The 13884-nt window shown below is 36.7% G+C and overlaps 1 protein-coding gene and 1 non-coding gene across 5 annotated transcripts in view; both read left to right on the top strand.

Moving 5' to 3' along the window:
• RNGTT (RNA guanylyltransferase and 5'-phosphatase) overlaps positions 1-13884 on the top strand; it is a 170718-nt gene that overhangs the window by 128271 nt on the left and 28563 nt on the right. For 2 of the 4 annotated variants that reach the window (XM_072926630.1, XM_012572753.5), the window contains one exon: positions 8764-8830. The exons of the other annotated variants lie outside the window; for them this stretch is intronic. In XM_072926630.1, the coding sequence (XP_072782731.1) occupies positions 8764-8830 (67 nt within the window). The remainder of the gene's footprint in view (positions 1-8763; positions 8831-13884) is intronic. 4 annotated transcript variants of the gene reach the window in all.
• MIR1451 (microRNA mir-1451) lies at positions 3453-3553 on the top strand. The gene has a single exon (NR_048952.1). It is a non-coding gene; the product is annotated as a microRNA mir-1451 (primary transcript).

The raw sequence follows: 13884 nt of genomic DNA, 5'->3' as shown, positions 1-13884 counted from the left end.
TTACCTGTAAAACAAAGCCAAACATGCTTTTGACAAACATTAAAATATTATCAGCACTAGACATTAATGCAGCAAACAAAAAGAAGTGCTGTTTGGAAACATCTGATATTGTTGTTGTATTTATCAAGTGTGAGAATATGCCTTGAAAACAATCTCCCTGCCTGTAGGAAAGTATTTGTGTACAAACACTCTCACACCCCCCAAAAAAAGAAATCCCGCCACAGCCAAACACGTTTTCAAAAACAGATGCAAATTAAACCCTACTAATTGAAAGTAAACCTTCATATTTATCAGTTTATTCTTTTTGATTGTCTAGAATCACTATTACCTCAGATACGAGGTCACTTCAGTTTGCAGTTTCAAGTCCTCTAAATGTAATTTTTATTTCATTTGATATATAACTGTGGTGACATTGTTCAGTGGAAGTATGTCTTTCAGGGATCAGTTACTGCCAAGATTCCCATTATCAATGGTCAGTGACAGGTAGTGATTTACTGTGGGGAGTGAGGTAGTGCAGTGAAGCCTTTCAAGTACCACACATAAGAGCTGGGAGGGCAATTAGCACATAACATTGATATTGTTGCCTGAGTTGCATGTGCTTGAAAGCACCACGCTTATTAATATGACAAATGGCACATGCTATTGTAATAGTGTTGTGGGAGGGCTGAGGGTGTTACATTCAAGTCTGTAGTTTGTGCTACCCACTGCGTTTTTCCCTGGGAATATTGTTTAGAATACACTTTTATGTTAATTGCAGTCACTGTTAACTTGTGGACTATTCTGCAAATTCAGAATGAAGGAGGTTTACTTACATTTCTGCAGGGTTGTTTCTTGTAGAGATTAATTTAGCATTATAAAACTCTTTGTGGTCTCTTTTTTTGCACTTTAATGTATTCCTTCCCAGCCTTTTCCCTCCATGTTCTCATCCAGTGATTTTTGCATTTTTACTTTTTAAGTGGCAGTGCATAATATCTCTTTCAGTTCCCTCATAACTTTCTTGAGTTTGTGGTCTTATTTGAGGAAGAATGTCCTACATCAGATATACAGTCTATTTGCCTACTCTTTACAATGATGATTATACTAGAATAGCTTATATTTGTCCACAAAAAAATGTTTTCTTGCTTGACTGATGACTAACAATTCCTGTTAGAATATTTTTCTAGCCCAAACAGGTGGTTGGTACATGCACTATGGAAAGCAAGAGACAGCTCTTCTGTCTTGCCTGTGGAGCCTGTGTGCTGCCATTGTCCTTTTTCTGCGTGGACAGCTTCTGGGGAACTGTCAAGTTCTTGACTCTATACTTCTAGAAAAAGATGAAATGCATGTTGTTTGCAGGCCTAACATCATTTTTCATAACTCTGTGTTTATTCTTTTCTGATTTTCTTCTTTTTTATATATTCCTAGAAAATACATATTAGAGTTTTAAACCAATAGGAAATGTTTATCATAAGCAAGAAGCAAAATATAATTGGAATGTCACTGTAGTAGAATTCAAGTGATTCTTCAAGAAACCATTTGGGAAGCTGCTTCTCTTTCTTTGGTTATGATATTGCAGCACAGTGCAGTTTCCCCTCCCAGTTTAAGTGAACACAGGATAAAGGCAGAATATTTATCATATTTGTAAAAGACATCAGCTTCATCACATGATTATGGTGTTCTTTCTGCTGTGTCATAGTGCTGTATTTGTGCTCAGGTCGTCATGTGCATTAATGACATAGTAGAATGATGTCTTTGTACAATACAATACAAAATTTACAATGTTATGTATGAAAGGTACCTTCATCCTCAAAGCTACCCATGAAGAACATTCAAGCAGTGTTTGAAAATACATTTACTTAACTTACAAAGTTATTACTTCTGCTGTCAGGGCTGTTGTTCATCTGTTTTCATGACTTCTAACAGTCATGTCTGCCCAAAATGTGCAAATGCATCCAGAGTGATTTTCAGAGACAGTTAAAAGCACATGCAGAGCATATCAGTATAGTATTTCAGTATGCTTATCACACAAAAGATAATTTAAAAAATTAAACATAAAACATTCATAACTAATATTAATCCCCATTTTATAGCTATTTTAAATATAGGAGTTTAGACTGTGAGTGTAGTGACAGAGATTTTCTTAAAATTTTACTCTGTCTCCCCAGTTTATATTCAAAACAGGGTGTGTTGCATTTTTGGCCTTAACCATGGATGTGTACACTGAGGTGGTCTTAGCAATAAAGATGCAGATGTTCAGAAGGGTCAATAACCCAGCTGGGTGTCAGGATTTTTTTTTCTTTCCATTTTGCTTCACAGCTATTCCAATCTTGGCACAAGTCTTCTAAGGACTGAAATCTTTTCACTAGCAATCTCTGTGAAGAGTGCAAATCTGCCCACAGCATACGAAGGATGAAGTTGTTACATCAGTTCCCAGCGGCAGTGTAGCTGCTTTTTGCTGCTTCTGACTGTAAAGTGGAAATAATCTGTGTATTTTAATCCCTTTATTTCATCATCTCATCAGTCAAATTCCTATTTAATAATTTCTGATAGAGTGAGATCCCTCCAGGCACACACCAAAGATGTTTCCGGTATCAATCCACTGTTCATATAAACCAGAAAAAAGCCTGTCTGATCTGGAGAGAGTTCTTTCAGGTAAGAGAACAGACCACAGCAGAAGCTGCCTCTTATCCTTGGCAGAAACCAGTCAATTCCATCCATGTTGCCATTACAAGCAGAGACAGACATGCACAGTATCAAGATGAGTTTTGAAAATTTCTGCAATTCTGCATGCCCTCAAATACCTTTGTGATTATAAAATACAACAGTGAACTTTTATTACATCCAACAAAGCTTTGGCGGCAGGCTATAGCACTTACCCAAGCTCCTAAAAGCAAACAAGCTTATCTAGAATGAAACTCATCTAGAGTCAGGTGCTCCAGTGGCTGGTGGAACAGGCAACCATCAAGAATAAACCAGAAATAAAGTATCAAACTACTTGACTTATGTGGAGCAATGAACTACTCTTCAAGCATAATTTTGTCAAGTTAAATTTTAGGGTTGCCTAATAAAATACTGCAAGATATTATTTGATAATTTGTCATCAGTTCTGGGATTTTGTGAGCGCTTTTGTTGAAATGTAAGGAAGAAGTTGAATGTTCTGTTTCCTAAGGCTAGTGAGTAACTGAAGCATTGCTGTGGGCAGCTCTGTGCCCACCACTGCCTGTTGCAGGGCAGCTTTCTTCCTGAGAAACCAGACACCCCAAGCCATAAGCTTGTTCATTGGTCATCATTTTCCTTAAACACATTCCACCTTTCCAGTGCCCGTTACCCCTTTTCAGCCCTCCTACTGCACACACTGTGTTTTTCACTCCATACTCCCTGCTTTCCAAGCCTATCTGACCCCTGTGCTCTTGGCTAGAGCTGCAGGGCTGTCTGTGTCCCCGCACAATGTGTCACCAGTCTTGCACCCACCAGAGCAAGCGCAGGAGCTGCTGCCTCGCACAGGAGCAAATTACCGCGTTCAGCTAATCCGCAGTAACTTGCTCCTGTGAGAGGTAGCGGCTCCTGGCTCCTCCCTGCACCTTTATTTCTCTGCTCCTTTATGGAAGCATGTGCTCCTTGTGCTCTGCTCCTTTTTGGAAGTCTCCTTCCATAATCTGCACAGCAGCACTAGGTAACCTAGAGGAAAGCTCACAACTGCTTTGTGTATGAACCACTCAGAAGTTAATGTGTTCAGCTCTAGTTTGGGTGGTCCTGTTTGATAACCTGAGTGGATTTTCAAGACAGCTTTTGAGTCTGAAGGGGTGGGCATTTGTGTACAGATCAGGCTGTAGTGGTGTCCTCAAGGTACACTTCGCAAAAAGATATGAAGGAACTATTTGATGCCTACTTTTATGTCTTCACAAAATACTACTTAATGGCTGGAGCATTGGTGGCTTGGTGAGCAGTGCCTGAATTTTTGTCAGTATTATCTTGAAATCACAGAATGATTTGGGTTGAAAGGAACCTTCAAGATCATCAAGTTCTCACTGCCTACCATGGGTATGGACACTACTCACTAGACCAGGTGGCTCAAAATCCTATCCACCCTAGTCTTGAGCACTTGCAGAGATGGATTGCTTCTCTGAGCAACCTGTTCCAGTGTCTCACCATCCTCACAGGAAAGAATTTCTTCCTAATACTTAATCTAAACCTGCCATCTAAATCTAAACCTGATTTAGATTCTGAATCTAAACTTGTTCCAGTTTAAAGCCATTTCCCCATGTCCTGTCATGACAGACCCTTGTAAAAAGTTCCTCTCTAGCTCTGTTATTGTCCTCCTCTTTTAGGTACTGAAAGGGTGATTCACCATCATCTTAACACGTATTAATAAGTTAGCAGGAGCAGACTGTATGTGGAGAAGAGGAAATGATCAGGCTTCTTTGAAACGTGCTGCCCTCATAAAGTCCACAGCCAAGAGTCACTGCTTCCCATGGCCAAAGGCAATAGGAAGGAGGCAATGGTACTGGCAATGCCCCAGCCCCCAGACAAGGTCAGCTATGCTCAGGGAGATGAACTCTGGTAAATCAGTTTATGTTGCTCCCATTCTCTAATCATTTGGTCTTCAGCCCAGAGCTCTACCCAGTGCTTTCCAGCCCAGAGGGCTGCTTTTTCACTCCTTTATACCTTTCTCATCCCTTGTTTCTACATCCCCTGCCATCCCAACAGTGCCTTACTCCAGATTTCTTTTTAGCCAAGTTCTTAGGCCTGTCCCGTGTTTATTTGCATTAACCAACATATTCAACTGTTGCCACCACACTTTTTGGAACACATGGCCTGACCATACCTACTCCTGTGGTCAACTTCCCCCACAAACAGCAGTACCTGGCTCCTGTACCCTGGATTTTGGAAACATTTTGTGCATTTATATTCCAGAAAAGACCAAATCTAGGGAAATTTAGTAATAACTATCTAGCAGCATTTTCGTGGTACTGGAAGGGCCTCTAAGACCTTGGTATTATATTGTCATAACTCTTGTGAAATGGTTTGTCCTGACACTTTTGGGGTTTTTATGTAGTTTGCATTGAAATACAACTCTGCATCCCTAACAGGTATATTGGGCTAGAGGTCTGCTCACTTGGATATATAGGAGAGGAAAGCATGGAGTGTCATGTAACATATGGACAGCACATCTTAAAGAACTACTGTTTCTTGGAGTCATGTTTCTTTCCTTCAATGTACAGGGAAAAAAAGGGAATTACATGGATAATGTATTGAATGGAAGAGACTACAAATAAAATACATGACAGTCTGTAAGCTAGGCAGCTTTGTATATTGCTACATATGCTTAAATAAAAATGAATATGTGTTGAAGTGCCAGTAAGCATTTGTATTTCTGATGATTGTTTCTCATAATTTTAAGGTAGTTATTTGAAGTGAAATTCAAAGGTAATAATTGTGCTGTGAAATTGTCATCACTGTTTCATAGCCTGGTATCAATTTTGGGCAATTACAAGTGATGTCCAACTTTTATCATGGTTTGGTGTTGAGTACTGCTGATGGTGTTTTAAGAGCAGAACTGTGCAATTGTTAAACTAAGCAAGAAATAGAGTGACATTTAAAAGACAGCTTTGGCATATAAGTGCTTACATGCCAACCCTGATTACCATTGAGAAGCCTATAAAAGCAAAGGGTAAATAGCTGAGAGTATTAGGAGAGAATATCTGTATCAATTTATACACATTGATGTTTATAATAGAAAGTTAATGTTAGGTACTTAAAAGTACACCCTGGTATTGTGGTAAAGCACTCCAAAACCAGCTATGCATAGTTTGAACTTTCTGACTGGTGGGAGGTACATCAAAATGTCATTTAGAGGTCAGTTGTGCCAAGTTTCTCTGTGTGAGATGGAGTTTGGCACATACTCCTCTCTCTTGCCCCTCTCCTCAGTGGCACATGGTTTTTTGGTACTGCCACTGGTGACTGCTGAGGAGATGGTAACACGCTTGCGCTAGCCTGGCTTATTCAGAGCCTCTGTGGTGACTCATGTCACAGCCTGCTTACCTCTCCAGGCTCTTCTGTGTGAGCTCAGCCTCTGAAATATAGAGATTATGCTTGTAAGAAAAACACAGAGTAAAAGAACTTAGACTAGTGATGAGATTGGGTATTTTTTTAATTGCTTAGACCATATAGGGGCATAAACCACAGATATTTCAGAATATTAAATTAGGATCATATTGGAATGCTCATTTTAACCTTCTTGAGTTCTTAAATAGAAACTGACTATGTGCTGGTGGTATAATTTTGAACTGCAGAACTCAATAGGAATGTGTAAACTAGAGAAATATAGAATACAAACTCTTATTTAAGGAAGGGAGAACACAAGTAACTCTGTTCCCTAAACATATTCCTAACATTCCATTAACATTGCTTTTTGAAGTGCTATGTGAGTACAAATAAAAAGTTGTAAGAAAATTACTTTTTAGCAGAGGCAGTGAAAAAGGAATGAATAGTAATCAGCTTGTGCTTGTAGTGTGTCAATATAAATCTTGTTAAGGTAGCCAAGTCTTGCAGTTCATTTGGTGTGTATATCAGTGATAACATCTTAAAACTGTATAGACAAATGGACAGGAAAGACCAGTCTTAAGGTTCCCTGGATGTTTGTTACTTCTAACTAAAGCAATCCTAAAGACTTCAATTTTTGATGGTCCTTCATTTTTATCTGGTAAAGAAATTAGATATAACCACGTGGGAATTATCACACTGAATGTCTTCTCTTTTTTAAGGTCCCTTACTAGAATACGGCTAGTGGACTATTTTTTCTTTTCTGTCTTATAATAATTATATGCAGTTCATTGTAAGAATACTTTATTGCTTTAAGGTGCCTCTCTCTGAAATATGATGTCCTACCTTGAATTCTTTTTCTAGCCTCTTTAAACCTTCTTTGCTAATTACTTCCCTTATGTTTCTTTCCATTTAGAAAACCGTAAAATATTTTCTGATTTAGCTTTATAGCTCTAGGAGAAGGATCAAAATGCTGGATTTTCCAGTTCCAGACACCTGAGTTCTGAATAAATTTGACTTATTGCAACTGAAAATGAGCTCAATATCCTTATCCTGACTTACGTATATCATTGCTAAACCATTGCCTAACAGTACAAGTCTTCCTAATGGAAACTGGCACACTGATAGGGAAAGGGAGGAATCCACTAGTCTGTCCATACTATGGCTGATGTGATCTGATCCTTACTGGTCTTTACTTTTTTTGGGGTATTTCTGTCAGTGCACTGGAAATTTTTATATACCATATCTAATTACTAAAAGGTTTTTGAAGAGTGATAGTTCAAAACCCTTTCTTACATAACTGTGTGAATGTTTTGACTTTGTAATTTTGCTGAGTTCTATCAATTTCCACTGTTGGTGAACCAGTTTAAAGTCATATACATCATATTGTTGTCAGACTGGGAAGAATCAAGATCATACTAAGGTGTGTACATTCAGTGGGCTCAAAATTATTTACTACCATCTAAGTTTCTGTTTTCTTTTGTTTATGAAAACAGGCCTGGCAATGGTGAGAAATTAGTTGAAAATGACAGGTGGCTTAGTTATTACTAAAAAAAAAATCACGGTATGAATTATGAGTGTGTATATATATATATTTATGTATGTTTTATAATGTAAGAAAGAGACACCACGTGTCATTGCTTAAGCTGAGTCATACCTACATTTGTACTTATTTCTGGCTATTTTATTTAATTCATATATGAGGCTTTATTGCTAGGGGGCATGGGATGTAAAATTGAAAGAAAATATAAAGTAGCAAACACTTAATGAAAACTTGGAGCTACTGAGGAGTATGATGGATTTCCAATGTCCCTTTCAATCAAAACAGAATCTCTTTCCGAGGTTTGTAATCAAAAAAATTCTCATTATTACAAAGAACCCGTATTTCAGTGCAATGCTTACGAGGCTCTAAAATGGAGGGATGATTGCTGGGCCTTTGCTTAGCAAGAGGAACGTTGTAATTATGCAGTCAGAGCAGAACACTGCTCTCCTGCCCTTTTTGCTGGCCAGTGATGTTCTTGTCAGCCTGTTTGTAACAGCAGTGCCCTAATGCTCCTTTGGAAGTTGGAGGTTATGTACTGATAGCATTGACTTGCACAGTATCTGCAGAAATCAAACTCTTCCAGAAGTATGAACAGGAATTTGAGACAATTAACCCACTGTCCCTCTGGATCTTGGTGGTGTATGCAACAGCTTTATTAAGATTCGAAGAGAACAGCAAGCACAAGCTGTATCTGGGGCTCTTTTTATTTAGCAAACCATTAGACAATATTACAAAGATTCTCTGGTATTTCTCTGCTTGTAGTGATGTCATTTTTGTATTGCTGTGAATACTTTTATGTGCCCTGATCTCTTTTAACTGTTGGGCTTGCTGCTCTGCATGTGTATGTTTTCAATTCTTTTCTCTTGCTTTCTCTTTGTATCTAATGGTCTCTAATAAATAGAAAAGGCACATACCTGCCATTCTTCCAAGTTACTCAGTGGCATCCATTACAAAGAAGCCTATGAAATGATTTTGTTGAAGACCTGCTTGCAACATAAAGACAAATTGCTGGTGTGCATCCATCTTTAATGCACATTTTCCTTTTTTATAGTATCTCACACAGAATTGTGTAATCAGATTTGCAAGGGTAGTTCTTGCTATTGTGGTGAAGATTGATGCTGTGCTAAGGTTTTACTGCAGATGCAGAAAAAGCTTATGGATGTAAAGTGATATCTTAAAAGATTCTTTTCATTTTTTAGGCTACTCACCCAGAATGTTGGTCTTCTTTATGTTGGAAACTTTGACAGACCTTTTGCACAAATTAAGGTATGATTAATAAGCTGCTATTTCAATTATTTCACTTCTGTATGATTTAGAAAACTTCAGGACTTCAAGTTGTCGATATAGGTTCAGGAAAAACAATGGTAAACAGTGCTGCTTTGGTTGTTTACCATATTCTGGGTTTGCTTTTGGTTTAATCTGTGCTCTTAATTTGTCAAAGAAGTTTAGTGTTTCCAATCATCTTTAGATTAATTTTGACTCTGGTTTAGTTACCAGAAGGTTTTTTTGTCAAAGACATTTCAAAGCAAAGCTACTTTTGAAGCCAAGTGATCCTTGACAGGGAAGACACTGCAGTAAAAAACACAGATTGTTTTCCCAGTATTATTAGATTTATTATTAAAGACTCATACAATTGCTAGAAAATAATTTGTCTTTTATGTCTTATTGTTTCTTTTTCTTCATTGAAACTACAATAGCTTCATGTTTCTAATTGCCAGTTGCTAATTAGTTATTGCCATGTCACTTGCAAACAAAAATGTTTTACAAGTATATATGGACTGATTGTGGTGAGTGTCATTGATATTTTCATTAGAGCAAAGAGAGGGAGGCATTAGCATGTCAGCCATTACACTGCAATGTGGAAATGTGGTATCTGTTTTAGAATGCTGAAGATGATGTCATCTAAGATGTCTTAGATGATACCTGTAATTATTACATATTCTGCACTCTTGGATGCATTGTTCCCTCCACAATGTGCATATGCTTGTGCTTCAGAATTTTAAAAACCTTGGGTTTGTTTTACATCAAAATGAAACTAAATTTCTAAAACTCAGATTATTCCTTTTCCATCCCTAATTATGTTGCTAAACAGTATTCCCAACTGTATCTAGCAAATAAATATGTTTTATAACTTAAACCTTGGTACTGTATTAAAATGATTTTAAAATAAGAAATGCATACTTTTCATCTTCCTATTTCTCTTTCACTCATCTCTCCAGTTCCTACATGTGTATTATTCAGTTTGGCTAATAACCAAACAATTAAAATGTTACTTGCATGAAACAGGTTGCTAGAAGTTTCTTAAAAAATAACCTTGTATATTTTTGTTGATCCCTCTTCAGACCAGTGTTTCTTTAAAAGCTTTATAAAAGTTAATTGTTCTCCTGTTCTAAATTAGGCTCTGTTTCTGCCTGCTCCATCCACTTATAAGAATATTAAGTAGCAAAATGGGAGGTTTTCCCCATGGCTGGGAAGAGTTTAAGTCCCCTGGGTTGGAAGTGAGAGAGAAGAGGTGAGCACCCCACTGGTTTTCTGCTGCTTGCAGTCATCAGTGGTACATCCTACTAATACTTTGGGCCAAGGAGAGACCCTTCTGCTCACAGGACAGCTGCAGAGATGCTGTGCAGGATCCAGCTGCAGGACTGAGTAGCAGGCCACTTGCAAATGCTTAGGGAAAGAGGGCACTAACAGAATAAATACAAACATGCAGTCAGCTGCCTGCAATTTGCATGCAGTGTCTTCTCTGCTGGAAGTGGTATCCGCATCCTGTTGCTAAATAGACTCAGTTGGACTTCCCTCCCTCAGTGTGCTTGAGGGATTTTCCACTATATTTTCAACATACAAAGCCATACTATCATTGTGAGTTAAGGTATTATTTTATATCTTTTAAATTTATTGCAAAATCAATCTTTTTTTGGTTAAACCTAGCCCTTATGTCAAGAGAAGTGATAAGCAGGCATTCTCTATTCCTGATTTTTATCTTCCCCTCGACATTACCCCATCTTGTATCCTCCAGACCACAGAAACTTAATCTATTTAATTGCTCCTGAAATCCTACTGATATCTCAGATCAATATCCTTCTGTATTTCTATTGTTGTTTTTTTTTTGGACTAGGGGATGGCATAGTGTTGAAGATATGGGCACAATAGCGTTTTCTGTTGTGTCTGCAGCTCTTTATACATGGTACCATGCTTGGTAAATACCTGATGTACAGTTAATTTGAGTAAATTAATACTGGATTTTCTGGTAATAGATCACTGGTCTAGTCTCATCCTAAATGTTGCATTTGCCACAGGATAGGTTAAGTGGATAATCAAAATAAATTTCAGTTTCTGCCTTTGAAAAACAAAGCCTATTTTCCACTTAATTACTAGAGATTGCAATGATAAGTTTGAATAAGCGAATTCCACAAGATGCACTCGGTAAAATATAGCTGCTTTTTGGAGCTATAGAGATATATATAGGTGTATGTTTGCACACTGTTACTTTGCCTTGCTTCACTTTGTTTCTGGTGCTAAAAGCAATGCTGCAGTGGTGAGCTGATTGGTGTGGATTATTATTACCTTCAACTAGGAAATGGCATGTAGTTAACAAAGACAAAAAGCTTTTGAAATTGAAGCTCCTCTCTGATTGCTTGAGATTCTAGATTGATTTTTGCTGCATGGCAACAGGAGGAACTGGTATGGAGTGATGGTGTCACAACTTTATAGAGATCTTCAACACCAAAAAAAAGAAAAAAGGAGTAATATTTCACTGAGAGTTGGTGGTGCAAAAAGAAGTTTATGTACTCTGGAGATGTACAGTGGTCTTTCATAACTGTTGACACAGGTTTCTTTCATTCTTCCCTCATCACTTCTTCAGGTGTTTAATATGCTTTTGCTAATGACCCCATCAGTTAAAAGACCAGGGAACTACATATTGTCCTTGAATATATATAAGGCAATCTTTATAACCTTTTAGTTCAAATATGCTTTTACACACTGTGTGATAGATTGGTCCCTCTTGTTATATAAATTACCCACCTATGTTCATTTGCAAACATCTCAAGTATTACGTATTCTATTAAGATACAGCATTTTTTGCCAAATGTATGCATTAAGAAATGCCCCAAACCACTACAGTCCTCTGCCAGTGTAGATTTATTACTCAAAATGGACCATTATTAGACAGCAGTCTTCCAGTGCATTTTAGTGCATTTTCAGTTGGACAAGTAGGAATGTTACCAGGTCTTTGAAATATTCATAGTAACATATAAACTTATATGTACATGTTACAGTTTATATGCATTTACAAAACAGCAAAAAGGAAAGCTCCTTATCAAAGTATCCCTTCCCAAAAGCAAACATGTTTGACTTTCCAAAACTATGCAGGATATAATTGCAACAGTGACTTTGATGATGAAGAACTGTAGATGGTAATTCTGAGAAAAGAGTTTGAAATAGTAATATCTCCTCTAGGATGATTTTTCTATGTCTTTCTTTCTTATATCAATAATTCATTAATATATATCAATATTTATGATGTTTCTGAGACATAGCTGAACTGATAAGATTAACTGAAATTACCTGGTTTTCCACCTCAACTTGCTTTCAGTGGTATCAGTGGTTGTGCTTGATAGCTGTTGGATACTTCATTATGCAAGAGAAATGTGAATCACTCACTCCTGAAGCTTTTGAATCTCGCATCTGGTAGCAGATGGATAGAAGAAATGGGAAAAAAGAGTTTTCCTGGCTAGAGGGATCTGCCTGGAACTTAACTCTTCTAATAATCTGCTAGTTCATAGGTATTGCAAGATTTTTTGGGTCGCTATTTTGAACAGAGTTTATGATAGAATATTTAAATTTTTGCACAGTATTTGTGATTGTTCTTGTTATAGTGTAATATTTAGTGAGTTTCAGTAAGTTCAGTGACTTATAAATAATGGCTGTTTCAGTTAGCTTATGAGACAATTATTTCAAAATTCTGCTATGGTAAGTGTTTCTCTTTTTTTTTTTTTTTTCCAGGGGATTGTTCTTTAAGGTCATATTTAAGAATTTAATAGAGGCTAGTTATTTTAAATTTTTTTATTTTGTTTCTAAATAAAATTATTCTAAATTACTGTTTAATTCTAATGTCCACTCAATGGTATTGTAGAACACCACAGATATTTGCTTAGTATCTTTTCCCATTTAAGCTATGTTAGTAGTAACAGTAGTGGTTACTGTCACTTCTGCTTTCTTTCAAAGACCGCTGGAGCAATGCATTGATTTGCAGCTTTCTTTGGATCTTAAATGGTTTAGGACCAGTGGTTTTCTGATTTATTAAACACCTCTTGCAAATTTGATGAAATGAAAAAGGTTTCTGTAAATGATAATCTTGATCAAGAAGATAAAGTGTTGTCATTAGCTGGAATTAACTGGAATTCTTTTATCTTTTTTTTCCTAAATATTGTTAGTTTGTTTTTGGGTGTTTTTTTTTTTTTTTTTTTTTTTTTTTTTTGCTAACAAGGATACTATTAAAGCAAAAACTTTATCATAGAAATTTTGTTTATTAGAAGTAACTAAATCCATTTTCCCAGTATACATAATAATTGTTCCATGGAAGGGTATGTTACTGGGTTTTTATGATGTTGTTTTTAAACTTGAGATTTGATCAATGTAGATTACAATGAAAACTTAGGTACACTATATACAGTAATTATATCTATAAAGAAAATCATACTGCTTAATCCATTTATTAGGATTGTCAGTTTTTGCGGTTCATTTCCTAGTAGCTTCTGGGGTTAGGGGAAATGGTTCAGTACACTGTGTTCTCCATTATTAATAAGTAATGAAGCTTCTGGCAGTCTTTACTATGTGCTAATGACTAGTTTCATTTTTTGGCTTTCTTAGCACATTAAATTACCATTTAGATAAAGATTAATTACTACTGTTTTATTTTTAGTATTTTAAGAGTAGTTATTAAAAGTTTCATAGTAACTTTGTTCAAAATAGAATTATTCAATTTGATAGAATATGAGGACAGCTACATTGAAAAGAATATTTTGAAAATAATAATGTGTTGTTAGTGTTTTTTGGTTTTTTATGATAGAATCCCCGTGGAAAGATTCCGAGTTTTAAGTTTGCTTCTTGGGAATTTGCTGCTCTAGTTACAACAGTCTTGCTGTCAAGGACTATCAAGGAATCAAGATCTCTTCTCTGACCTGCACATCAATAGCCTTAATCTGTGATTTTATTAAACTTGAGAACAGTGTTGCTGATTGCTGAGACAGCTAAGCTGACCACCTACACTCCAGGAATGTAGTTTGGTTCTAAGCTATTATTTGTCCCCCTGCCTCATT

The sequence above is a fragment of the Taeniopygia guttata genome, chromosome 3 (genome assembly GCF_048771995.1).
Source record: "Taeniopygia guttata chromosome 3, bTaeGut7.mat, whole genome shotgun sequence".
Lineage (NCBI taxonomy): Eukaryota > Metazoa > Chordata > Aves > Passeriformes > Estrildidae > Taeniopygia > Taeniopygia guttata.
The sequence above is the reverse complement of the archived record's forward strand: the minus strand, read 5'-3'. Positions and strand labels throughout refer to the sequence as shown.